This window comes from Cynocephalus volans, chromosome 2 (assembly GCF_027409185.1).
Source record: "Cynocephalus volans isolate mCynVol1 chromosome 2, mCynVol1.pri, whole genome shotgun sequence".
In the NCBI taxonomy this organism is placed as follows: Eukaryota; Metazoa; Chordata; class Mammalia; order Dermoptera; family Cynocephalidae; genus Cynocephalus; species Cynocephalus volans.
In genome coordinates this window covers 210,618,322-210,645,420 of record NC_084461.1, presented here as the reverse complement: position 1 = coordinate 210,645,420, position 27,099 = coordinate 210,618,322, and the positions used below count along the sequence as shown (strand labels likewise).

Genomic DNA, 27,099 nt, shown 5'->3' with positions numbered 1-27,099 from the left:
CAATTTCATCAATTACATATTCTTATACATTTCTGGAATATGTAGCCTGTTCCTTTTGCCCATGTTGGGCTTTGAGTCAATGATCACAAGGCAGCCTTGCTAGCAGCTGTTTCATGATACTATTGAATGCTGCAGTGCAACTCCCTGGTTGCAGTCACTCCTGTTCCTCAGTGCTGTTGTTTCCTGAGAAATCCTGCACTGGGCTTCCTGAGAGGAAAGAGCTGAGCATCAAGAAAAACACTGCCATTTCCTGAGCATTGACTTGCATCTTGGATCTTATTTAATCCTCAATCATCCTGCAGGAGTCTCTCATTCAGCAGATGTTCCCGGCACTGGAGATACAGCTGAGAACAAACCAAGTCCTTGCCCTCATGGGACATACATCCTGGTGACAAGACAAGCCAAAAGGAGGAGAAAATGCAGACTAGTGGGGAAGAATAAGTGTTGAGGAAAAATAAAGTAAGGTGTGGAAAGAGTGAGTGGAGGGGGAGGGCTGCTGGTCTCCGGAGTGTGGAGAGAGAAGGCATCTCTGAGGACACATTTTGCAGAATCCTGAAGGAAGAGGAGCTTCCAGGGAAGGGAACAGCAAGTATGGAGTCCCTGAGAAGGACCACCAAGGACGTGGTGTGTCTGGAGAGCAGGAAGCAGGGGACTGTGTAGTAAAGAGTTTAACCTCACCCAAATGAGGGCTGCCCTTTGCACTTGGCTTCTGGGAGGTGATGTCTAAGTCCTTGAAATGTCCTGCCTGTCAGGAGTGTCTTTGTTTACCTGGAGCCTTGGGTCATTCACTGCAGATAGTCTAGCAATGTGATTTAAGGTGAGGACAGCCACAGCAAATAGTCTTTAGGGTGGGGCTGACCACCCCAGAGAGACCAAAAATGTGATTCAGGGTGGGAGCTCTGGGTCATATCCAGAGAGGCTGAAGACTGATCCTCCACATAGGTAATCAATTGTGCCTGTGTAACAGAGCCCCAATAAAAACTGAATACAGAGGCTCAGGTGGGCCTCCCTGATTGGTGATACCCTGTGCATGCTGTCACTTCCATGTTGGAAGAATAGTTCTGCTCAGGACTCCACAGGGAGAAGACAGCAGATGCCCCACATTTGGAAGTTTCCTGGACTCTCCTCTATGGACTTCTCTTGGCTGCTTTTAATCCATATTCTTTCCCTATAATAAACTGTAGTGTAACTGCTTTCAGCAAATTCTTCTAGAAAATTAGCAAATCTAAGGGTGGTCTTGGGGGTCCCCGAACTTCCAGTTGGTGTCAGAAGTGAGGGTAGTCTTGTGTGGCCTGTTCTTTCTAAACTTCATAGTTGGCTGAACTCTTGCAGGAACAGGAGTAGAAAACTGTGGGCAAGACAGGGAGGAGTCAGTTCACATGGGCCCATTGGAGGGACTCTGGCTTTTACTTTGGAGGGTTTTGAGCAGGCACAAAGCTGGCTGTTGTTCTAAAAGAATCGATCTGAAGAATAGAGTTGAGGAGGCAAAGTTTGCAACTTGGAGACCACACGAGCAAAGGTGATAGTGAGGCAAGAGGTGAGAGAGGCTCAGCCTGGTGCTGGCAGCAGGAGTGGGAGCCCAGAGGACTTGCCGAGGGGTCAGTTTGGGGACATGAGGGAAAGAGAGGAGGCGAGGAGGACTCTGAGGCTCTGGCCTGTGCCTGAAGGACAGTGGCCCCCTTTACCAAGATGGCAGAACCCAAGGCTTGGTTTGGGACATGATGGGTTTGAAATGTCTTGTGGACCTCTGTGTGAGATTTGAAGTGGGCAGTTGGTCATGTAAGCCTGGAGTTCAGGACAGGTTTGTGCCGAGATACACGTTTGAGAGGTATCAGGCTATGTGATCTTCTGTAGCAGATGAGCTTGGTGGAGGTCACCTGTCACAAGAGCATAGAGATGAGAAGAGACCTAAGGACAGAGCCCTCAGGCCTCCGACATCAGGAGGGAGGTTGGGGAGAGATGGGAAAGGGATAGCCAGTGAGAATGGAGCCCCAGGGTCAAAGTGAAGAAAGTGTTTAGAGGAAGCAACCAGTTATATGAAATGCTGCTTAGACCATCAGGTAAGGTGTGGGCTGAGCCCAGATAAGAGGTTGGCAACATGGAGGTGGAGTGGTTGGGAGGGAAACCTGAGAATGGAGGTGAGGACAGGAGGAGCCTGGGCTAGGTCACTCCGGAGCAGCCTTGCCCTGGAGAGTTGCAGAGATGCATGGGGATAGTTGTGGGGACATGTGCAGCTTACAGTGCATCTCATATTCTGATGGGACACCCAGCAAAGAGGGAGGAAGGATGCAGGAGGAGAGGGCGTCAGGCCATGTCCTCATGGCAGTAGGTGGGTGGGCGGGGAGGTGGGCTGGTGGGATGCTTGGTGGTAGGAGCAGGGAGGGTTCTCTCCTGTCTATATCTATGTTCTCATTCAGTAAAGTAGGACATAGAGTTAGCAGAGGAGGAGGAGGCATCAAATCGTCTGACTGGGAGGTGGAACCTGAACGGACACAGATGGAGCAGGTGGATGGTTGCCAGGAGGACGAAGCTCCCCTAGGAACTAGCATGTCCAAGGGACATGGCCGGCTGTGCTGGTGCGTTTTGAGAGGCAGGAGAGTCGCATTTATTCAGTACCACAATCATGTGGTGTAAGAAAGGAGGAAGAGAGCAGAAGGCAGGAGTACAGCCCCAGGTGGCAGGCAAAGGAGTTGAGGAGTTGGGATGCTAAAGGGAGTGAGCCTGAGAGCTCGAAGGTAGGGCCCCAGAGTGGACTGCCAGAAATTGCAGTTAGGGACAGTGTGATGACCGTCAGAACAGGCAGCGGGTGGCAGACTGCAGGCCACAGCTGATGGCACCTCATGAGATCACTTAAAGGGTCATGCCCTGGATTTTGTTAATAAAAATTAGAAAAGGATAGAAAATGTTAGGGCATTGCACAAATTAAGAGTATGTATTAAATTATGAAACTGTTATTTCATATATATGTGTACTAGATCACAATGTAAAATTTCTTTTTACTTTTTTTATTGTGGTAAAATCACAGTTTAACATTTTAACAATTTTTAAGTGTAAAATTTAGTGGTAGTAAATACATTCACATTGTTATGCAATTATTTCCACTACCAATTTCAAAAACTTTTCATGATCCCAAACAGAAACACCATACAAATAAAATGTAATGGGTAATATGGTTCATGATTAAAAACACTTGAGGCAACAAGTGGAAGTACATGAGAAGATGCTCGACATCACTAATCATGAGAGAAATGCAAATCAAAACCACAATGAAGTACCACCTCACACCCATCAGGATGGCCACTGTCAAAAAAGAAAATAGCAAGTGTGGACGAGGATCTGGAGAAATTGGCACACTTGTGCATCGTTGATGGGAATGTAGAGTGGGGCAGCTGCTTCGGGACATAGTATGGAGGTTTCTTTAAAAATTAAACATAGAAATACCACATGATTTAGCAACTCCACTTCTGGGTATATAGCTAAACAATTGAAAGCAGGGTCTTGAGACATTTGTACAGCCAAGTGTACAGCAGCAGCATCCACAATAGCTAATATGTGGAAGTAGTAACCCAAGTGTCCATTGATGGATGAATGGATAAACAAAATGTGCTCTCTACATAAAATGGAATATTATTCAGCCTTAAAAAGGAAGAAAATTCTGGGGCTGGCTGGTTAGAGTGTAGTGCTGATAATATCAAGGTCCAGTGTTCAATCCCTGTACTGGCCAGCTGTCCCCCCGCCAAAAAAGTCATTATACTAAGTGAAATAGCCAGTCCAGTTACAAAAAGACAAATACTGTATGGCTCCACGTACGTGAGACACCTACAGTAGTCTAATTCATAGAGACAGAAAATAGAATGGTGGGTGACAGAGGCTGGGGGGCAGGGAGGATGGGGAGTTATTTTTTAATGAGTACAGAGTTTCAGTTTTCCAAGAAGAAAAGAGTTCTGGAGATAGATGGTGGTGATGGTTGCACAATATTATAAAATATTTAATACCACTGAACTAACTGTACACTTAAAAATGGTTAAAATGATAAATTTTATGTTATGTGTATTTTACCACACTAACCAAAATTGGAAAAACACCATTTGAAAGGCACCGGTCAGTGGTCAGCAAGGGGGTCAGTAACAGCTGGGGCAGAGGACAAGATCCTTGCAGGACAGGGGCCAGTGAACTGACAGGCCAGGGCACTGGAAGGATCGTCTGTCTACCTTTTATGTATATACAGTAATCACTTAGATTGTAAGGGAATGCTGTATCTCCATGAACGAGGCTAGGAGTCATAACGCAGAGAACGATGAGAGTCTAGTGCCAAAATTTCCCTACAATGAAGGGGTCTGCAGAAATAGAGCAGAAGTAATCTAAGTGTCCAGCCACCACACATGGTTGGATATTTAGGTATGATGAGTTTAATATGCTGCCACTAAAAATATTTATAAAGGCCGATCAGTTGGTTGGACTGTGGTGCTGATAACATCAAGGTCCAGAGTTGGATCCCTGTACCAGCTAGCTGCAAATGATAGATAGACAGATCGATGACAGATAGATAGATAGATAGATAGATAGATACATAGATAGATAGATAGATTAGATAGATAGATAGATAGATAGATAGATAGATAGATAGATAGATAGATAGTAGATAGATAGATAGACAGACAGATAGGTTAGATAGACAGACAGACAGACAGACAGACAGATAGATAGATAGATACATAGATAGATACATAGATAGATTAGATAGATAGATAGACAGACAGACAGACACAGACAGACAGACAGACAGACAGACAGACAGACAGACAGATAGATAGATAGATAGATAGATAGATAGATAGATAGATAGATAGATAGATAGATAGATAGATAAAGAAAATCAAAATAGAACAAAAAAGTCGACAGGTCCACCGCGCCCCCGGCCGCCCAGGGAGGCCCGCGCAACTGTACTGAGGCCGCCCGTACTCACGGCCGCTCGTTTTACATGTATATAAAACTTGGGGAAATGCTCCTTAAAAATGCAGGAGACAAAATTGTATAAATTTTGAATCACATAAAAATTAGGATTATTTTTTTCAAGACACGCTGAGAAAAGATATTTACAATTGCAAAAACAACGAAAGCTTGATATTTAAAATAATCAAAGGAATGAAAATTCACAAGGAAATGAAAACCCGGTTGGAAATTGGAGGCGACCTGAAATGAAGAGATGCATCTGAAACACACGTCTTAAAACGATCATGAGATTCCACTTTGCAGCCAGGAGGTTTGTGGAAGCAGGTGGTTGGCGGCAACGCTAGAAAGAGTGGCTAAGAAAATGGTGACAAATGTGTAACAGGCAACATCCAGCCACAGTCTAAGGAATCAGGTGCACACCAGCAACAGATTGCAAAAAAGAATAGTCTAGAGAACGCTACCATGTATAAAAGTGTTAAATACGAGTACATTGTAACCAACAGTGTGTGTGTGTGTGTTTTAACTGTGTAACTAAAAACCAACCTATAGAGAAAGGATGTGGGACCAAGAAAACGACATTACAGGTGTGGGGGACGAGGTGCGGACTCCAAGAGGGCGTGGGCCTGGGGGGCGCTTCCTCGAGGATGGGGCATTCTGTCGTGTGCGATTTGGGGGTCTGGAGCAGAGAGCTAAGGTCCAGATGAAGAGGTCCTCAGGTGGTGAGGGGGTCGTAGGGAGGCTTGAAGAGTTCAGAGAGGGTGGTCTGGACAGGAGAGCCCGGAGGACCCCGCGTTCTGGAGACCCGGCCGCAGAGGGAGTCAAGCCAGGGACTGCCCCGGCCGGGCGCACCACCGACCCGCGTCAGGCCTCCAAGTCCGGACCTGCGCTCAGCCTTCCGCTGGCGCCCCCCGAACGCGGCCGACAGAGAGGACCCGCAGGACAAGAGCGGCCTCCGCAGAGGGGGCTGCGCGCGGGCCCCACCTCGGTCCCCACCTCAGTCCCCACCTCGGTCCCCACCTCGTTCCCCGGAGCTGAGGGCCCTGCAAGTCCTCGGTCCACCCACGCATGCCCGGATGAGTGAGTGGCCGGCGAGCTTCCCGAGTCGGAGGCCTCCCACCGCAGAAGGCCCCCGCAGGCCCAGCACCCCTGCAGGGCCAGCCTGCGCCTGCGCGCTGGGCTCCTGGCTAAGCCCTCCCCTGCGCCCCCGCCCGCCCCGCGCGGCCCCGCCCGCCCCGCGCGGCCCCGCCCGCCCCGCGCGGCCCCGCCCGCCCCGCGCGGCCCCGCCCCCGAGTCTTTCGGCCCTTACAGGTTGGTTCTGAGGCCGCGCCCGGCGGGCCAGCCAACGGGCGCGCGGCGCGCCCCGCGGCACGTGCGTTCCCGCCCCGCCCGGCCGGGTACGAGCCGGCCGAGCTCCTTGGCGCGAGGCGCGCGGAACAGGGACGCGCGGGGAGGGGCGGGGCGAGGGGCGGGGAGTGGGCGCGGCGCGGGCGGGGCGGCGCGCCGATTGGCCGGCGCCGCGTTCCAAGGCCGTTAACGGCGGCAGGGCCGGGCCGCGGCTCCAAAACAAAGGGCAGGCGGCCCGCGGGGCGGCGGCGGGAGGATGCCTCGCGCCGTGCCGAGGCACCAACGGCCGCTGCGCGTCCCGAGCAGCGCCGGGGCCGCCTGAGAGCGGAGCCCGCGCTGATCGAGGCCCGGGCCGGATGGGCGCTGCAGGCCGGGGCGCGGACCGCCGAGCGGCCGTGAGTACGGGCGGGCCTCGATACAGTTGCGCGGGCGGTTACTTTGTGGCGACCCGAGGATACTGTGGCTGCGGACGGGCCCAGGGAGCACCTGTTGGGCGGCCGGGGGCAGGAGGGACCTGTCGACTTCTTTGTTCTGTTTTGATTTTCTGATTTGTTGATATTAGATTCACTTGGTTTTGGAACAGACCCCAAAACCTGATCTTTGATTTTCCCCCCTTTCTTCTCTCCACCTTCCCGCTGCCCTCCTCCCCCCAGCCCCACCATGAAAAGATTTACAGAAAATGAACTAGATGCCTAATGATTATTGGTGTTTCCCATCTTAAAACAAAACAAAAGAAAACAAAAACGGCTGCAGCTGGAGAGGGAAACGAGGACAAAAGAGGTCTCCTAGGAATGTTTATTAGAAGAGGGAAACGTTTTCAAGTTGCCCAAATAAAGATCTTGGTTAAAATGAATTGTCCTCAGTGTTTACCACTTGTGGCACTAGGCTTTTTTAATGTAGAGATTGCCTGAGCTTCAGAAACCTACAGAGGAGGGTGCCCCCTCCCCCAAACCTGCCTCTGACATCTTTGATGTCCAAATCATGTGCTGGTTCTAGGATGGAAAGAATGTTGAAATTGTACTTTAGATAGATGTTAGGCACAGAAGACATGAATTTCCCCACCTCAAGCCTTTTCTTTTCAGTTGCATTTCTTCTGTCTACCCAAAACATACTCAGCCTAACCTGCTATTTCCTTTGCCAAGAATGGTATTCTTTTCACCCACTCCGAGCCAGGCCTGGAGGCTAGGGTTACCTCCTCTGGGGAGCCTTTCTTGCCACTTCACCTGAGCAAGCTGCCCCTCTCCCATCGACCTGTATGCCCTCTGGACTCTGCTGTGTTCCAGCAGGTGTATCAGTGTTGGCTGAGCACATGCTCCATGCCAGGAGCTGTGCTTGATCCCTGTGTCATTGAGTCTTATAAAATCATACACCGCCCAGCTATAGGCTTTTGGGCAACAGTGGTGGCATGCTTGAGGAGTGCTGATTCCGAGTATCTCGTAGACTTTTATGCTCCCTCCCCTTGGGCCCACAAGGTTAGAGTGTCTTCTACTTGTGAGAACCCCTCAGGGCTATGACCAGGGCAAAATCCTGTCTTACCACAGGCATGTAGCACAGGGTCTGGCCCATATTGGCCACTTTAAAAAAATAACTGAATGATCGTAATTACCAATCTGAGCAATAGTCTTTCTGTTTTTAAAAAAATCTTATTTTGGAATAACTGTGGGTTTACATAAAAGTTGCGAAGATAGTACAGACAGTCCGAATATACCCCACACCCAGTTTCCTACATTGCTGTGGTACACTTGCCAAAATTAAAAAGCTGACCTGGGACATTCTTTTAACTAACTCCAGGTATTAAGTCTTTCCATTTTTGAAGTGCTAAAATGTGTGAAACTGTTTCTTTATGTTGAGAGCAGTGTTCCTGTAATGTCTGTCCTTTGATCCCTGCCTGTTTTCACTTAGTTCCACAAGCATCTGTGTCAAGGGACAGGGTTGGAGTGGAGACGCAAGAGGCTGCTGTGTAATTTCAATATATTTTTCTTCCTGGAAGACTGATAAACGGAAAATGGTTCAGAATGTGAAGAAGCAATAGAAGTCCTCCTTTAAAACTGGTCTCTGATATTCTTCATTAGACACTCATTTGGTTTTTAAAAGAATGTTTTCAGTAGTTAGATCTGATAATCAGTGAAACTTCTACGGAGTGGGAATTTTGACAAGGGATTTGGGCAGAGGTGGGAGAAAGTTCTAAACAGCCAAGACATGAGGGCTTAAGGGTTCTGGGGAGGGCAGTGCAGGATGGATTCAGGAAAGAAGTCAAGGGATGAAATCAGTTCTGCCAGCCAAGTGACATTCCTCCAAGGATAGAGATGCTGGGGTACTGCTGAAAACTTGGCAGCTGGTGATAGAAAAGTGGAAATCCTAGAGCTAACCCACCGTCCACACACCAGGAAGGAGTTAAGAACCCCCACTACCCCACTATTCAGCAGGACCTCTGGCACCTGCAGGGCCTTGGGACCAGGTCCAGGATTCCCTGTGGGGCTTGTGAGGTTGACCTTGCTAACCCTGTGCCATACTGTAACAATGACAGTATGCTGCTGACATGAGGCACTTGTCAGGCATTTAAACTGTGACCAAGGATCACTCCCCTGCCCCCCCACCCCAACATCTGTGTGATTCTCTGGACTGCCCTGTGAATCGCATATTATCCCATTTTACAGGTTAGGTAACAGCTTGGCTGAAGTCCCAGAGCCAACAAATACGTGGCACATTTTGAATCAAACCCTGGGAAGCCTCTCAAAGCAAGTGGAACCCTCTTTCTGCTCTGTCCCAGCTGCAACATCTATCACCAAACCCCTCCTGCTTGCTCCCTGTTGGTACCGCCTGTCTTCCCAGTGTTGTTGCCATAGCTCCTCTGAGCACTGGACCCCCTTTCTGACTCCTCTTTGTGTCTCTGGTTTCTCCCTTCCCTTGCCCCAGGATACGGCTTTGAATGTTTGATTACACTTTATTTAGCATAGGATTAAATAAAATATTTTAAGATTCCCGCCCTCTTTTCTTCCACTTCCATCCCGTCTTCTAGGTCTAGTAGCCATCGGTTCAACTGAAAAGCAGGGCAGCCTTGCATTGCATGTGGTTTCTACGTCTTCCCTCTTCTTATTGTCAGAAAAGAAACTAGGTACCTCTGCTAGGATGTGCCCCAAGGCCATGGCTGTAGGAAACTTTGTTACTAGGAGTAGAAGTAAAAGGAGAATGTATTGCAGGTTCTTCATAAAGGCTCAGTGCAGACACGTTATCAGTAGTCTTGTGGCAGCATAGGTGGGAGGAGAGACAGGATGAGCCACTCTATGGCAGAGGTGTCCAGACCACTGGGTTAAGGAGGAGTCAGACCCCCTGGGATTTGCCAGAGAGCAGGGGCTGGTGGGGAGGCCACAGAGGTCCAAGGGAGCTTTGTCTTAGGGCAGTCGTGTAGGTGGGATGACTGCGGGGTCTTCTTGCCCCTCCCAGTGGATCCTGTGGTGCACCAAGGCTGCAGTCCCTGAAATGTGGAGGAAAGCTTTTCATCCTTATAATTCAAGTAGGGAGGAAGTGGATGTGTGTGTAAAGGGAAGCTGGTACTGCCAAAGGCAAATTGTACTTATGCTATTGTCCTTTGATATAAATCATTCCAGACCTTTCCATGCATAGACTGTGTGTGAGTTTGAATAGTCAGTACGTACACTTGGTATCAAAATCAGAAGGTACAAAAAAGTAGACAGTGAAAAGGAAGTCACCTTTGCTGCCCTTCTGTCTCTAGCCTGAAGCCCCACATGGAAATGTTTCTGATACATGTTTATCCAGGCATTTGGCTCATCTCTTTTGGTTAGACTTGAAGTGGTTTCTAATCTTTTGTTATTACAGGCAATGTTGTAACAGTTACCTAGTTATCTCGCACCTGTGTGAGTCAGTCCAGAGATAAACTCCTGGGATGGGCCCCTAGACCAGGGGCATGTGCCCAGGGACACTGATGAATCTTGCCAAAAGCTACGTCACAGAGTGCTCTCACCAGTAGTGTTAACTTTTTAAAAAAATTGTTGCCCACCTGCAGGGCATAAGACAGGTATCAGTGTGCCTTTAGTTTGCATTGATGAGTAAAGGTGAACACCTGTGCATGTGTCCACTGGCACAGTGGTCCAGGTATGGACTCTGGCTTTGAATCCAGCTCTGCAGCTTACTAGCTGTGCAACCTTGTGCAGATTGGTTAACCTTTCTGGGCCTCAGTTTCTCCATCTGCATGTGGGACTAATAAGAACACACATCTCTTAGAATTGCTGTTAACGTGAGATTCTCATACCATGAACTGCCGGGAATAGTGGCAGCGTGGGCTGTTGGGCTCTTTAGGAGCCGCTGAAGTTCCTTTCTGTGACCTGGCAGTTTGTCCGTTGTCCATCTCTCTGTGACGGTAGTGGCCTTCTCATCTTTTTAGTTCCTAGGACAGTGCCTTGGCAGTGAGAGGAGGATGAGGTGAAGGCAGCCGCAGGGAGGCCTCTCGGTGGAGAGAAGGGAAGGGCCTGCTGAGTGACGCCGGAGGCGGTGGTGGCTCTGGAGGAAGGAGGGAGGCAGGCCAGGAAGGCGATGCTGTCTCTCCCCACTCAAGCTCTGAGGTGGCTTCTCTCTCCTCCCAGAGAGATGGACCTTGATGTCCACGTGTTGCCTGCCTGGGGCCCCCCGTCTTCATGAACTCCGGCAGAAGGTGGCAGGCCACCTGAGCAGCGTCGTCTTCCCTGCTGCTCCCTGAACTCTGTCCACCAGGCCCACCAGCGACTTCGTCACTAAGCCCTGCGGACGCCGCAGTTCTCATCCCATTCTGCAGCCTGTGTCACTAACGCCCCTGTTTCTTTGTCTACCTGAGGCCTCCTTTCTGCCTCACGACAACCTGGAGGGCTCTGGAGGTGGGGTGGGGAACTGAGCTCACCTGCCAGGTAGAGGTAGTGCTGGAGGAAAAGTCAAACAGCATGGGGAGTAAAGAGGAAGGGGCTGTCCTTTACTCAGGGCGCCTTGGGTCTGGGGCCCAGTGGGTGTGAGGACCCAGTGCGGTGGCTCAGAAAGAGGAGGGGTGCCCATGGCCCCCCTCATTCCCTGCTCCATCCCATTAAGTGTCAAAAGCTGCTTGCTTTTGGTTTTATTTCTCAATGTTTTTGTCTTTAGAAGAGTGTTAACTGCACCATATGGACATGGGCCTGGTTCGCATTCTCTTAAAATAATTTTACATGCTTATTTTAGGAGAGAAAGTTCTGGAACCCAGAAAATTGTTTTTGCTCCAAAACCTTACCCCACATTAGTATCTGTTTGGGGGGAATGGTAGCTGCCCTCCAAACTTGGGGAACACAGTGTCCCGTAGTAGACACAATTCACCTGATGAGCTGCCCAGAATTTGCCTTTAAGATACTTCAAGGTGGTTCCTAATTTGCCTGTAGATCTTGTTGTAAAACCCTTTTGTATATTGATTGCTTGAAAACTTGGCCATGATTTCCCCAAGGCAGTGATGAATATCTAGTTTAAAAGCTGAGTTAACACACAACAGGACACACTTCTCAGTGACTGGAATTCAGGCCTGGCCACTGCTCTGCCAAGCCCCCGTTGAGGGCTGGTGACGAGGGGTAGCAGTCAGGACTGAGACAACTTGGAACGTATGGGAGGCCCCTGTGTGGTAAGGCACACCCCTGCCTTTGAAAGGCTGATGGTGAGTCCTGAGGCAGACCAGGCTCAGGAGAGGCGACAGGGAGGGGCCTTGGAGATGCTGAGCGAGGCAGGCTCCTTGGGTAAGGATGCCTTGGGGGCAGGGGCTGTGTGAAGTATGTCTGGGAAGCAGCTAGGATCTTTCAGTTGAACATAGGAGACTTTCTGTGATGGTAGTGACATTTGGCGTTTACTGTGCACAGTCCTGTGCTGAGTAATTTCACTTAATTATTGGGCCTTATTCTAGCCAGGAAGTAGTTGGTAGTGTCATCTGCTTCCAGTCAATTCCTGAGATGCAAGGACACGACTGAGCAGAGGGCAAAGTTGGGATATGAGCATGTTGTGGCATCTGCCCACATCTGGGACAGCCCAGGAGTGGGAAGGGGACGAGAGGTGAGGTGAGAGGAGAGGTGTCCCTGGGGGTGGTGTCTGTGCTTGGAGCCTCCCACTCTGAGCAAATAGAGAACAGAATCGTGGAGAATTGCAGTTTGGAGGGCCCCTGGAGTGACACAGGACCCTGGCTGCTTGTTAGGTCTCCTCTGACATGACAGGAGTCTACCACTCCCTCCTGCCTTGCACACTGGTGGCTAGAGGGTTCCTTCCTGGGGACTTGAATGTCCTCTCCTGACACTCTTCTCTCCAAAGCTAGGCGGGACTGTGTGGCAGAAAGCACTTGGAATTTGGAGTTGGACTTGGACACCTGCCTGTGGGGCTGTGGCAGCCACCTGGCCATTCAGCACCTCACACCTGGGCAGAGACCAGCGGGTAGTGGTGCCTATTTCTCAGGGTGTTGTGAGAATTTGCAGACTCTAAGGTGCAAACATGTATTGAAGGATGAGTATCTTTTTTTTTTTTTTAAAGATGACCAGTAAGGGAATCTTAACCCTTGACTTGGTGTTGTCAGCACCACGCTCTCCCAAGTGAGCTAACCAGCCATCCCTATATAGGGATCCGAACCCATGGCCTTGGTGTTATCAGCACCGCACTCTCCCAAGTGAGCCACGGGCCAGCCCTAGGGATGAGTATCTTCAGTGGTGAGATTTTATTGCTCCCAGGAGGCCTCAGACTCATGTCCTGGACTCCAGCTGACAGTGATGACACTAGGACCCAAGGATCTGGGAGCCAAGTAGATGGAAATGTTTCCTAAAATCTTCTGGGGCTGGCTTGGAGCAATAAAAGGCCCTGGCCCTCCCTGGAGGCCCTGGCTTGTGCACCGCTCTTCAGGTACTGCAGTCTTGGACCCTGGGGACAGGCAGGTCTAGGTGGGGTGAACCTGCAGCTGCCCCCCAAGGCCTGTGCAAGCCAGGGCTCCTCACAGGCTCCCATGGGTCCATGTTTTTAACAAACTCACTGATGTTTAGCCACTACTTCTCCTATAAAGCAGTGGCCTTTCAACCCCTATTTATGTTTCTTTTGTCTCCCTGAGAGAGATTCTCCTGTTGTTTATTAATTCCTCAGATATTTAAGTGCCTTTTATGGGCCATGACTCTGGTCGGCGTTTTTTTTTTTTTTTTTTTTTTCCCTCTACCACCTAGGCTTAATACAGCCACCTAGATGACTTTTAATTTTTATTTTGTGGGGCTGGCTGGTTAGCTGAGTTGGTCAGAGCATGGTGATATAACGCCAAGGTCACAGGCTTGGATCCCTATACTAGCCAGCCACCAAAAAAATAAACTTTATTTTTTAATGAAATATTTCATAATTACAAAATACTATATTATTTAAGCACTGGCTATGTTATCTCTGTGGAGTGGGATTGGGGTCCAGGGTGGGAGACTCACTTTTCACTTAATAGAATATCCTTTTGCCATCTTTAAAAAGATAATATAGATAAGAAATAAAGATTAATAAAATGGACATCTATGTACCTGTCACCAGCTTAAAAAATAAAATCTCCCTAAAAGACTTTGCCACCCCCTCATTCCCCAGGATCCTTGTCTCCTGTGCCACACCCGTCACTCCCAGCAAAGTTGCTAGAGTTCTGAGTGTCCCTTATGGAAGGACAAGAGAAGTGCAGTGGTGCTACAGGGACCCAACCCCAGGGGTTGCTGACTGTGGGGAGGAGGCTACTGTAGCGCATCCTGGGAGCTAAGTCTTTTCTCCCAAAAAGTGATCTGCAATTAGACATTTGTGGCATTGAGAAACTCAAAATAAGCAGAAAACTCGTGGCACCCAAGTGCTTTCCCATATACCACATTTTCTTTATGGAGTACTATTCAGCCTTGAAAAGCAAAAAAGAAAGGGAAATCTATAATAGGCGACAACATGGATGGACCTTGAGGACATTATACTCAGTGAAATAAGCCAGACACAGAAAGACAAATACTGCATGATTCCACTTATATAAGGTATCTAGAGATGTCAACTTCATAGAATTAAAGACTGGAATGGTGTTTCCCTGGGGAGGGGCAAATGGGGACATATTAATCAACAAGGATAAAGTTGCAGTTAAGTAAGATGAATATACTCTGGAATCTACTGTACAACCTTGCACCTGTAGTCAGCAATGTTCTGTGCACTTAAAATTTTTTGAGGATAGATCTCATGTTAAGTGTTCTTAGCACAATTTAAAAACAAAAGAGGCGCTGTTGCATTAGAGGGTAACTAAGAGTTAAAAATGAGGGGTCTTGCCCTTTTAAATTATGAATAAAATTGATATCCCTTGTTTAAACTGATGAATAATGTGAAGGGTGGTTTCTGTAGTTCTCTGTCCAGGTTACTTGGAGCAGTGTTTTTGCCACTGAAGAGATTCTATGAACTTGGAAGACCTGAATAACCAGTTTTTGAATAAGATTCTTGTTTCCCTCAGCCCCTTCCCTTTATACTCTCAGTATCTATGTTAAAAGACAGTCCAGGAAAAGGAGAGAAGAGATTAAACAAAGGTTTATTAAAGTCTCACTTCAGTAAAAAGAAACTTGGGTTGAAAATACCATAACAAAGATTCAGGGCCGGCCTGTGGCTCACTTGGGTGAGCATGGTGCTGACAACACCAAGTCCAAGGGTTAAGATCCCCTTACCGGTCATCTTTAAAAAAAAAAAACAAAAAAAGATTTAACATGAGTTCTGTAAGAAGTGAAGACAGGACAAGGTCATTCCTTTCTGGTCATTGTTAGTTGGTGGGATGTGTGGATTTGAATGAGCTACTGAACAGCTCTCTCATGGTGTCCTGGTGGATGGCACAGACACGTGGACAGGGGAGGGGAGCTGGGAGATGGCACTGGGCTCATGCAGGTGGTGATCTCAGTGACCTCCCCAGGACATGTCAGGTGAGTTTATGAAAGATAAGAGAGACACCAGGATTCAAATTCATAAATGGTCCAGTAGGTCCACGCAATCTAATAAAATGTAGTATATTGAGGCTAAATGTGAATTCTTTAATTCTAAAGAAACATAACAGAACAATTCAGGATTGGCACACCATGACTTAATAGCAGCTAGTGGGGGGAAAAGTTTAATGTTTGGGGGAATCACCAATCAGTAATATCCAGTTTAATATACAAACTTCTTCAAAAATTCTTTGGTTGTGAAGACCATATATTAGAGAAAGAAATGGGGTTCGCTTTTTTTTTTTTTTTTTTGGCAGTGGGGTGTGGTGCAGCTGGCTGGTACAGGGATTGAACGCTGGACCTTGGTGTTTGCAGCACCACGCTCTAACCAAGCAAGCTAACCAGCCAGCTCCAGAATCTAAATTTAATTGGTACTATTTTTGTTTGTTTTTGTTTTGGACAATGGAGGGACTCTGGAAATTTTTTTTTTCTTTTTTTTTTTTTGTCATTTTTGTGACCGGCCGCAACGCGCTCAGCCAGTGAGCGCACCAGCCATCCTTATATAGGATCCGAACCCACAGCGGGAGCACTGCTGCGCTCCCAGCGCTGCACTCTCCTGAGTGCGCCACAGGGTCGGCCCTGGAAATTTTGTATTTAAGCTTTCGTCCAGACTTATTGTCATGTGTTACAATTGTATCTTTTTTAAAAAAAGCCTTCAAGACGTTATACTTCTGTTTATTCCCATATTTACCATTATTTTCCATTCCTTCTTTCTTTAGAATCTAAAGTTTAGACTTTATTTATTTATTTATTTTTTTAAAAGATGACCGGTAAGGGGATCTTAACCCTTGACTTGGTGTTGTCAGCACCACGCTCAGCCAGTGAGCGAACCGGCCATCCGTATATGGGATCCGAACCCGGGGCCTTGGCACTATCAGCACCGCACTCTACCGAGTGAGCCACGGGCCGGCCCTAAAGTTTAGACTTTATCTAGTGCTTTTCTTCTGTCTAAAGCACATTCTTGAACTTCCTTTAGTGATGTTTTGCTGAAGTCAGACTTTTTAATTACCTGAAAATGTCATTTTGCCCCAGTTTTTGAAAGATATTTTTGCTGGTTATAAAATCTTAAGATAGCAGTTATTACTTTAATGCTACCTTTCTGTATGCCTTCTGGGTTCCATTGTTTTACTTGTGAAATTGTTCTTTTGAACAAGTAGTTTTTCCTCCCCTTCTGGACACTTTAAGACTTCTTGGACTCTTTCTTTGGTGTTCTGCAGTTTCATTACATGTCTAGCTGTGGCCTTCTTTTTATTTATCCTTCTTGGGATTGTTGAGCTTAAGTCTGTGTATTAATGTCTTTCTTCAATTCTGGAAAAACTTCAATCATTAATTCTTCATATAGTGCCCCTGCCCCGTTTCTCCCTCGCTTCACCTTCTGAAATTCAAGTAAAGGTCTTCTCTCCTCCTTTGAGGAGACACCTTAGTTTAAGACCCCTATTTCCCACCTTCCTTACTCTTCTGCTTTATTCAGAATAGCTTATGCTGACTTATCTTCAGTTTACTAATTCTGTTTTCATCTGTCTTATTCCTTTTAAACAGCATTAAACCTAATGAGTTTATTTCTAGAAGTTCTACTTATGTTTTTCTACAAATCTGCAAGGTAAATTTCTCTAGTTTGCTATTCCCCATGTATATCTCCAAGCTTATCATTTATCTCTTTAAGTATAGCAATCAGAGGAGTTTCATAATCTGCACCTGATTATTCAAGTGTTGAGTCTTTGTGGGTCTGTTCCTGCCACTTGTCTCTGCCTGTTCTTACTCATGGTGCTTTGTTTCCTTGAGGGCTTGATTATTTTTGACGGTGTTACTCATTGTCCTTGTAAAATTACTTGTGGGGATTTTTCAGATCTGGGATAAAGAGACTTCTTCCAAACTAGATTTGTGCATTCTTCTGCCAGGTGCCTCAGCCTAAAGCCATTTTAAACTAAGTCAATCAACTGTGAGTTTTGGAACCTTCCCACTGATGTTAATTTGGGCTGGAAATCTATGTAAGGTCTGTCTTATGATTACTGCTCTGGGGGGGCGGGTACCCCCATTAGACTCTTTACCTAGGACCATTCTTAGAGTTCTAAGCAGAAGCTCAGGTTTGCTGGATTTTGGCACATGCTTCCAGGGCAAGAGCACCTACCATGTCTGGCTCACTCCTCTGGTTTCTGCTTTCCCCAGATAGTGTCTGGTTCCCTCACTGTCTTGTCAGTACCTTGATGCCTTTAAGAAAATATCCTTTTGTTTCATCAACATTTTTAGTATTTCTCAGTGGGAGAGTTGGTCCAAATATTTGTGCTTTCCCCAGATAGTGTCTGGTTCCCTCACTGTCTTGTCAGTACCTTGATGCCTTTAAGAAAATATCCTTTTGTTTCATCAACATTTTTAGTATTTCTCAGTGGGAGAGTTGGTCCAAATATTTGGCCTATCATACTTTTACAAAAGGAAATTTGTATAAAATCTTAAACCATCTCTTTTCCTCATTTAGCTTTTATCTTATTAATTTCAACTATATATATATATATATATATATATATATATATATATATATATATATGGTAAGCAGCATGTCAGCTGATTTTGTTTTTAGACTAGTTAGACATTTTCGTCTGGAGAAATTGAAATCCGTTAATACGTTCATACATACACATGTATGTGTGTGTATGACCCACATATGTGTATACATTTATCTATATAAGTAAATTTCCTGACGTTCACATCACACACGTGTGTGCATGAGTTGAGTATGACATTGTACTGAGCTCAGGAACAGGTGCCTACCGGGGCCCCACGTGTACTTCTGTGAATGTGACTGACATTGTTGTGTGGAGGACCACGGTGAGCGTGCCTGCCAGGCTGAGGGGACAGTGGCAGCCCTGCACTTGTGCCAGATCAGGCCACTACTGCAAGAACACGATTAAATTAGATTATTTACTTATTGGCAGCTGGCTGGTAGCAGGATGATATAATTTTAAAAAGTGATCACATGGGCCAAGCCCATGGCGCATTCGGGAGAGGGCGGCGCTGGGAGCGCGGCGACGCTCCCGCCGCGGGTTCGGATCCTATATAGGAATGGCCAGTGCACTCACTGGCTGAGTGCCGGTCACAAAAAAGACAAAAAATAAATAAATAAATAAATAAATAAATAAATAAATAAAATAAAAAGTGATCACATAGGGCTGGCAGGTTAGGACAGTTGGTTAGAGTGTGGTGTTGTAACACCAGGGTCAAGTGTTTGGATCCCTGTACCAGCCAGCCACCAAAAACAAAGAAAAAAGTGATCACATCCAGATGTCCGTGACTGCTGCAGGGCTCTAACCTCTGCTCTTGCAGTGCATGAAGAAGACCATCAGCCATGGCGTTGTCCCCAGAGCATCTCACTCTCCTGGGAGGAGGCGGCAGGTCCACATTACAGTAATGCTTATAATACACAACTCGTATTGCTTTGTGTGTGCTTTAGTTCTCAGAATGTATCGTGTACTCCTACAAACTGATAAGAAAAGGAGCCAACCACTAACAGAAAATGGAACAAAAACTTTGAAAAGGAGCATCACAGAAGAAGAACTGTGAGAGGTGCCCCCTTAATGAATGATCAGGTTGACACAAATTAAAGCCACAATAAGAAGTGGCTAACATTTACAAATTTAACCACGTCAAGTTGGCAGGGACGAAGGTCAGTGGGAACTTACCCACTGCTGGCAGGGACACGAGCAGACTCGGCTACGTGCCAGCAGAGAAGTCACACAGCATCATATGCAGTTCAAAACACGGAAGAGGGGGCTGGCCAATTAGCTCAGCTGGTTAGAGCACGGTGTTGTAACACTTCCAACGTCAAGGGTACAGATCCCCATAATGGCTACCTGCCCCCCCCCCCACAAAAAAACCCATGGAAGACACGGTGTTATCACTCAAAGTCACACACATTTCACAGCTGTTGAGACAATCAAAGAATGATAAACAGAAAGTCCAAATTAGGTGGCATCTCAGGCTGGGGGCACTGCAGAAGGGCACTGAGACCCAGCAGTGACCAGTCCCAGTTCCACACTGGGTGGTGGGCATGCAGGTGTTTTGTGTCTGTGTTCAGTTCACATATTTACAGACACTATGTTCTGCCCATTCAAAACTTAATTCACAAATTTAAAAACATGGTCCTTTAATACAAGAGTACTTGGGCAGAGATCAGAGCTGCCTGGGCAGGTGGAGGGACCTGGGAAGGCTGTGGTGGCTCCAGAAGGACGTTGTCCCTGGGTGTTGTCCCAGGGAAGGGCACAGGAGGGGGAGGGTGGCTGCTGCCAAGCAGGTTGCAAGGGGCAGGCTGTGTACCTGAGGAAAGAGGAGCAGCCTCCCCTGGCCGAGGCCACCTCCGAGCTCTCAGCTCCTGTTCCCAGTCCCGTGCTCTTGAATTTGGGACAAATCTTGCTCTTCTGTTTGCCCTAAAAGAAAATCCCCATGTGCCCAACTCATGCAGGACGTCTGTCACAAGGAGAGCCAAGCTCAGAGGGTGCCACTCCCGAAGACTCGGCTCCCATTCCTGGTGCCAACGATGGCAGGATCAGTCCTGCACTTACACTCTTCTTCCTCTTCTTTTAACAATACATTAAAAACATAAAAATGATACGTTCTTTTTTTAATCAATTGTGGTCAACACATAACATTTACCATCTTAATCATTTTGAAGTGTATAGTTCAGTAGCATTAAGAACATTCACACCGTCATGTAACTGTCCCCACCGTCCATCTCCAGGGTGTTTTGGCCTTACCAACCTGAAACCCTGGACCCATTAAACGCTAACTCCCCACTGCCCTCCCCAGCCTCTGGCAGCCACCGTCCGCTTTCTGTCTCCATGAACTTGGCTACTACTCTAGTTATCTCATGCAAGTGGACTCACAGTATTTGTCCATTCGTGACTGGCTGGTTTCACATAATGTCCTCAAAATTCATCCATGTTGTAGCATGTACTGGAATTTCCTTCCTCTTTAAGGCTGAATAATAATCATTGTATGGATATATACCACATTTTGTTTATCCGTCCGTCCGTTGATGGACACTGGGCTTGCTCCTTTTGGCTATTGTGAATAGTGCTGCTGTGAGCATGGTGTGCAGATACCTCTTTGAGCCCTGCTTTCAGTTCTTTTGTGTGTATACCGAGAAATGAAATTGCTGAAACATGTGGTAATTCTGTGTTTTATTTTTTGAGGAACCTCCATACTGTTTTCCATAATGGCTGCACTAGTTTCTGCTCCCACCCACAGGGTGCAGGTTTCCCTCCTCTCCGCGTCCTGGCCAATGCTGGTTTTCTTTTGTCTTTTTGATAACAGCCATTGTAACTGGAGGGAGGGGATATCTCCTTGTTTTGATTTCCATTTCCCCATTGTTTAGTGACGTTGAGCATCTTTTCGTGTGCTTATTGGCCATGGTATATCATTTTTGGAGAAATGTCTATCAAGTCCTTTGCCCATTTTTAATCACATTGTTTTTTTTGTTATTAAGTTGTAGGAGTTCTTTATATATTCTGGCTATTAACACTTTGTCAGGTATATGATTTGAAAATCTTTTCTCCCATTCCATGGTTTGCCTTTTTACTCTGTTGGTAGTGTCCTTTGAAGCACAGAAGTTTTAATTTTCATGAAGTTCAATTTGTCTGTTTTTTCTTTTGCTGGCTTTTATTTTGATGTCATATCCAAGACATTGTTGCCAAATCCAAGGTCATGAAGCTTTCCCCCTATGTGTTCTTCTAAGAGTTTTATAGTTTTAGCACTTATGTTTAGGTCTTTGATCCATTTTGAGTTAATTTTTGTATATGGCGTTAGGTGATAGTCCAACCTCATTTTGTTGTAGTGGGATACACAGTTGTCCCAGCACCATTGAGTGGTTTTAGCACCCTTGTCAAAGATCATTTGACCATATATGAGTATTTATTTCTGGACCAATACGTAATTTCTTAAATAAATTATTAATACTGGATCCATCACCATATTCATAAATGTCATGGTGCTATGAGTCATTAATTCCAGGATTTGGGGCAAGACATGGCCAGTGCTGCTGTCGGGTCATGCACGCGAGTATCTTCTCGGCACTTTTTCTTTCATGTTTTTCGAAGCCAAACGTGGTATATAAGATGTACTTGATCAAATGCTTTTCTCAAATTATTTGTATGTAAAAGTGGTTCACTTGCCACTTCTAACTAAATGTAGGATGGTTAATCAGTGACTAGGTATTAGTATTCTTTTTGGTTTTTTTGGCGGCTGGCTGGTGTGGGGATCCAGTCCCTTGACCTCGGTAGCATTCTTTTCATGTGCAATTAATATTAAAGAATTAGATCTTTAACTTCTAGTCCTACACCCTCCCCATTTTTCAAAACACATGAATCCTAAACATCCTCCCGAGTGCATTTCGTTCTCCCTATAACCCACAGCTTTGTCTGATTCATTGACAGGTTGTGACATTTTTCTTTCGTCCCAGCAGTGTGGACAGTGCCACACACCCTCCCACACAACGACGGCTCTTGCGTGTATTTTCCAGTGTTTCTTTTGTCAGAGAGCCCAGCAGAGCTGCGATTCTTCCAGTGTCAGCCCTGAGCTGCCTGAGGAGTGCCCAGCAGAGATGGTGAAGATGACCAAGTCCAAAACTTTCCAAGCTTATCTGCCAAACTGTCACCGGACGTACAGCTGTATCCACTGCAGAGCTCACCTGGCCAATCATGATGAGCTAATCTCCAAGGCAAGTGTTTATGTCACAAAATTGATGAAACACCATTAATGTGATTATTTGTCATCATGGTACCTACTTAGTAGGCAAATATTTAATCATCACAGACTTCCTGAATTTTTGCTGTGTCTTGAAAGTCTAGAGCCTTCTGGGCAGCATTGATGAAAGTTTTGCGTGTGATTATGGGTGTGACTGTACCTTGACCTTGGTCATGATCTTAGCACAATGGGTGGGTTTTGGAAGGCCGGGCAGCTGGGACTCCTGTAGATTAGGAAGAGCAAGATGAGTCAGTAAAATTAATGTAAAATCAGAGGCATTGAAGGGACAAAGGAAATATAGAAAATCTGTGGAAATAGTTTAATAAGAAGGGAATTAAGAAATTTTTGAAACTCAGAATGGTTAAGAAGGAAAGAGGCTGCTGAAGAAAATGCCCAGGAGGGCACAGCCACCTGCGCCAGGATCTGCAGGAGCCCTGGAGGGAAGCTGTGGCCAGGCTGTATGTGCAAGACCCACGGGCCACCTTGAAGATTTGGACGAGAACGCCTGGCTCCTCCCAATCATGAATATTTAGAACAATCCAAACGTAATAGGTGAGCTAATAATGCTCACGTTGGCAGCAACAGTCCTCTCCCACCCATCCTAACAGGCCATGACCCCTGACCCATCCTCACAGGTCATGACCCCCACCCTCAAAGGTCATGACCCTCCACACACTCATCCTCCTGAGCTACACAAACCTGCTTGAAAACAAAGCCCATCAGGAAGTTGTGCCTTTCAGGAACCTTTTCTCAACTTTCTTGTTCGACTCAGAAGAACATTTACAATCTACCTGTATTTCGCCAGGTAGTAAGAGAGGTAGTGTCATTCCTGCTCATCATCTGCAGTAAAAACTGTTTAACAAGACAAAGTTTCTGCTCTCGCTGCTTCCATGGCTCCTCTGTCCACTCAGAAGTTTCGGCTAAGACTTGCATGTACCTGAGGCACTCTGCTTTCCAAGGCAGGCACGCTGTGGAAAACAGAGGCGTGAATTAGCAAGAGGCAGAGCCGCTTTGGGCCTCCAGGTGGCGGCTGTGTGGCTTGGTGAGGTCTTGGAGCCCATGACACCCACGCACCAGCCATGACCTTTCACCTGAGCAGGTGGTCCGTGCCGGGCACCATGTAGGGTTGTCATTATGATGCATGCCGGCAGTGTCCATCATTGCATGGGCCAAAAGGAATTTGAGATGCTTCTTTCAAAGAAACCCAAAGCCATTTAGCTGTTTTTAGAATTACATCAAGATCAGCTCAGTGAGAGGGGAAAAAACATTATCTCGAGCAGAAGTCCAAGACTGGCCAGTTCTCTCAGCTGGTTAGAGTGCAGCGCTGCAACACCAAGGCCAGGGGTTCAGATCCCCATACTGGCCAGCTACCAAGAAATAGAAAAAAGAAAAAAAAAGCCAAAGTCTGCTAGGAAGTCAGTGGAAACCATTATCAGTCATGACACTAAATGAGCATTTCAGGATGAGAAGAATGCCAGGAACTAAGCTTCCCAAGCACACAGGTCCCAGAACCTTGCGTCCCAGCTGGTGATGAAGATGACAACTATACTGAACTGTCTCTTTTCTTCCTTATGTCTCCTCCAATGGAGGAGTTCATTGAAACCGTAAAGAACACTTCTCACATGTCACAGAATCTAGTTCACAGGCTAGAGGTGCCATCTTGAGACACCATCTTGACAGTGGTTCATCCAGTCTCCAAGTCCATATTTGTCACTAACAAGAAATCCCCTGGTCCAAGGGATCCTGTTCTTGTTATAAGCAGCTCTAGTTGCTAGAAGACTCTTAGCTGTTTAGCAAACTATGTAATCTGTGGGCCACGTCTGGCCCACCATCTGTTTTTGTAGATTTATTGGATCACAGCCTTGCTCATCCATTTACGTATCAACAATAGCTACTTTTGTATTATGACATAGTTGAACAGAGACCTGCAAAACCTAAACTATTTATCTCCTGGCCCTAATTTACAGAAGAAATATGCTGTCTACAGCTCTGGTCAGGTCTGAATCTGAATCACAGAGCTACTCCCATCACTGATCCAAACCCTGTTTAAAAATAAGGACTTGCAGAAAAAATAAAAAAGTAAAAAAATAAGGACTTGCAGAATAGGTGGGGAAATTAGGAAATTCAGTCTAGAAAATTGAAAGCTGGTAAAGATGTATGAAAAGTTTGTAAGATGATTGTTAGTTAAATTGAACATAGAATAATATTACTAATCCTAGAAAACTACTTAAGGAAATATCCCTTTTTTAAGTCTGAAGACCGTATTATAAAACCAAAGCACTACTAGTCTCAGGCTAGGTAGGAGAGAGACTCCCAAATCTCAGTGGCTTAAAGCAAAAGTTTATTTCATGTTCAGGTGAGATATCTATGAGGGTCAACCGGGGTTCTGGGCTTTTTTCCTGTTTTTCTTTTTTCAATTATAAAAGAAATTATTGCTCATAGTCACACATTAAAATAATGTGTATATGGAAAGTAAAAAATGAAAATTACTTTTTTCTCCTGCCTTGCCTCAGCTTCATTCCTGGAATTGCGGCTGTTAGTAGGTTGGGGTATGTCTCTATTTTTTGGCCTATAGGAACACATTTTTTACTTTAAATAAAGAGCTCCCGTGACACTCATTTTACAGCTCACTTTTCTTTCCTTAATATTTTATGACTATCTTCCCACGTGTGCTCCCGCCACCTGCCCCAGCCGTGCAGGGGCCCGTGTGGGTGCCGCTGTTTACCCGCTTGCTGGTGGGTCTCCCAGTTTTGATCATGGACACTGTAATGGTGACTGTTCTTGGCACATTTCTTATGTGCTCAGCTGGTTTGTTTTTTACAGTAAATTCTTAGAAGTGATATTGCTGGGTCATATGATATGTGCCTTTTACATTTTGATACTGGCAGTTTGTGTTTGTCTCCATTCGTCACAGCCTTCTGGGTGGTGTGTGTGGTGGTGGTTTGGTGGCTGGCCGGTGCGGGGATCAAACCCTGGACCTTGATGTTATCAGTACCGCCTTCTCACCAACCGAGCTGGCCAGCCAGCCCCTCACAGTGTTCTTGATTTGGTTTGCATTTCTTTGATTACTTTTGAGGTTGATCATGTTGTGTTTGGTCATTTGAGGCTGGCAGCAGAGCAGACGAGTCCTCCCATCTGGCGTTCTCTCCTGTTCCTGAGAGTGAAGGTCATGGGGACTGGCCAAGTGTATCAGGGAGGCTCAGTGTCCTATCCTGGCTCCTTTACATTCAGTCATCTTAGAATACGTGAATGTACTATGAGCTATTTCTTAGCTGGCCACATTTTGCTGGGGTGAGATGTCACTGGAAGGTTCTTTTCTTCAAGTTAAGTTGCTTTCTTGGGCTGCGGCACTTTTTTATTTCAATGGAAAAGTCTGGAAACTTCCCCTTGCCCTCTAATACTTGACAGACAGTGATGCGTGATGCTTCTGAACCGCTTTAGAAGAGGCGGTGAGGAGAGCGTTTTGAGGGCCTGCAGGTTTTCTGGTGGAGAAGATCTTTCACCATCCCATGTTAGATCTCCTCTAATTGGGTGGACTTGGCTAAGCCCATGAAGCTCACCATTTTGAAACTGGTTCTGTGATTTCACTGTACAGTCCCTTGCGGAACAATGAAGTACACAGCATCAGCCTGACTCAGGCTGGACTCAGAAACAATGTGTTGCTCTGTTTGGTGACCGTTGCTCTTCTGGTGGCACTCCATCTGCTCTGCTCTGGGTGACCTGACCTGGTGGAGCTGACAAGCCCTGGCAGCCCCACAGGGGCTCTGGGTGGCTCTCGCTCTGCACACAACCCCACAGCTCACCTTGTTCCTCTTTCCTTCCAGAATGTACAACTCCTTGTCCCTTGTTGTCTTACCATAACCAGCCTTCTAACACCATCTTCTTCTTTGCAGTCCTTTCAGGGGAGTCAAGGGCGAGCCTACCTCTTCAATTCTGTGTGAGTACCCGTCGTCATCAGGCTGCTGGGGGCATGGATTCCTCTGGGATGGCATCGATGGCTTCTGGAGAGCCACCTGTTTAAATATTCAAAGCTGAAGTGTGTAAATGGAGTGCCACCAGTGGTCTAGAATTATCCAGCATCTTTATCTGACCTTAAAGAACCTACTCGCCCTCATCTGGGAGTTCCTGAAAGCGTAACTGTATTCTCTGAGCACTTAGCTCCTGCTCAGCCTTTCCCATCTTAGGATTCTCACGGGGAGATAAAAAGTCCTTTCTTCTTATTGAAAGTGGTGGTGGGAAGGGGGCAGGGAAGCTGAAAAGGTGCAGTGCTTCTCTCTGGAAAGTTCTCCATTTCTGGTGAACTTTTCTGTGCGGGGCCAGGGAAGCTGGGCTGGAGATGGAGCCAGGGCAGGGCCTCCAGCACTGTTGCCTGTGTCCCCGCAGGGTGAACGTGGGCTGCGGCCCTGCTGAGGAGAGGGTCCTCCTCACTGGGCTGCATGCGGTGGCGGACATCTACTGTGAGAACTGCAAGACCACGCTCGGGTGGAAATACGTGAGTACCTGCCTGTTCTAGCAGGGTCACTGTGACACTTGTGACAGGCCATAAATGGACATGCAGTTCATTTGCAACCAAGTAAGACCTCCCCAGGAGTGGGATAGATGATGTCAATCAAAGACAATGTGTTTTCCAGTAGTTTCTCCAGAAGCCAGTTAAACACAGGCAAGCACAGGGCGTGGCCACACTCACTGTGCCCAGCCAGCGCCAGTCACCAGTGCTGCCCCAGGTCCCACAGGGCATGGGGCAGGAGGAGCCTGAGGGGGCTGCCATGAGGCTGCTCTCACTGTAAGGGGTAAGCTCTCAGTGCAAGGACCTGCTGGGGTCCGGGACTGAGGCCCACCCCGCCACCCATGAGCTCTTGTCCCCAGCCCCTTCTTCGAAAATCTCTATCCCTGCCCCTCTCCCAGCCTTCACCTCTCCTTTCCTTCTTGCTGCACCATGTGGTGATCTGACATCCAAAAGATTACAGGCCTGCCCCTCCCAGCCCCCTCCTGCCATCCCCCCAGGCCTGGTCTCCCCCTGGTCCCCGATACTCTCCCTGAAGTCTCTCAGGTCTTTTCACTGTAGAAGCCAGTATGGATGCTTGGGGCC

General features: G+C 46.9%; 1 protein-coding gene across 1 annotated transcript in view; it reads left to right on the top strand.

Annotated features, from left to right (window-relative positions):
• Positions 1 to 6,530: 6,530 nt before the first annotated feature.
• The window catches only part of YPEL1 (yippee like 1), a 24,793-nt gene continuing 4,224 nt past the window's right edge, over positions 6,531 to 27,099 (top strand). Inside the window, exons 1-4 of the mRNA XM_063085676.1 lie at positions 6,531 to 6,692; positions 21,787 to 21,984; positions 25,904 to 25,947; positions 26,394 to 26,502. Coding sequence (XP_062941746.1) covers positions 6,654 to 6,692; positions 21,787 to 21,984; positions 25,904 to 25,947; positions 26,394 to 26,502 — 390 coding nt within the window. The 5' untranslated portion in view covers positions 6,531 to 6,653. The remainder of the gene's footprint in view (positions 6,693 to 21,786; positions 21,985 to 25,903; positions 25,948 to 26,393; positions 26,503 to 27,099) is intronic.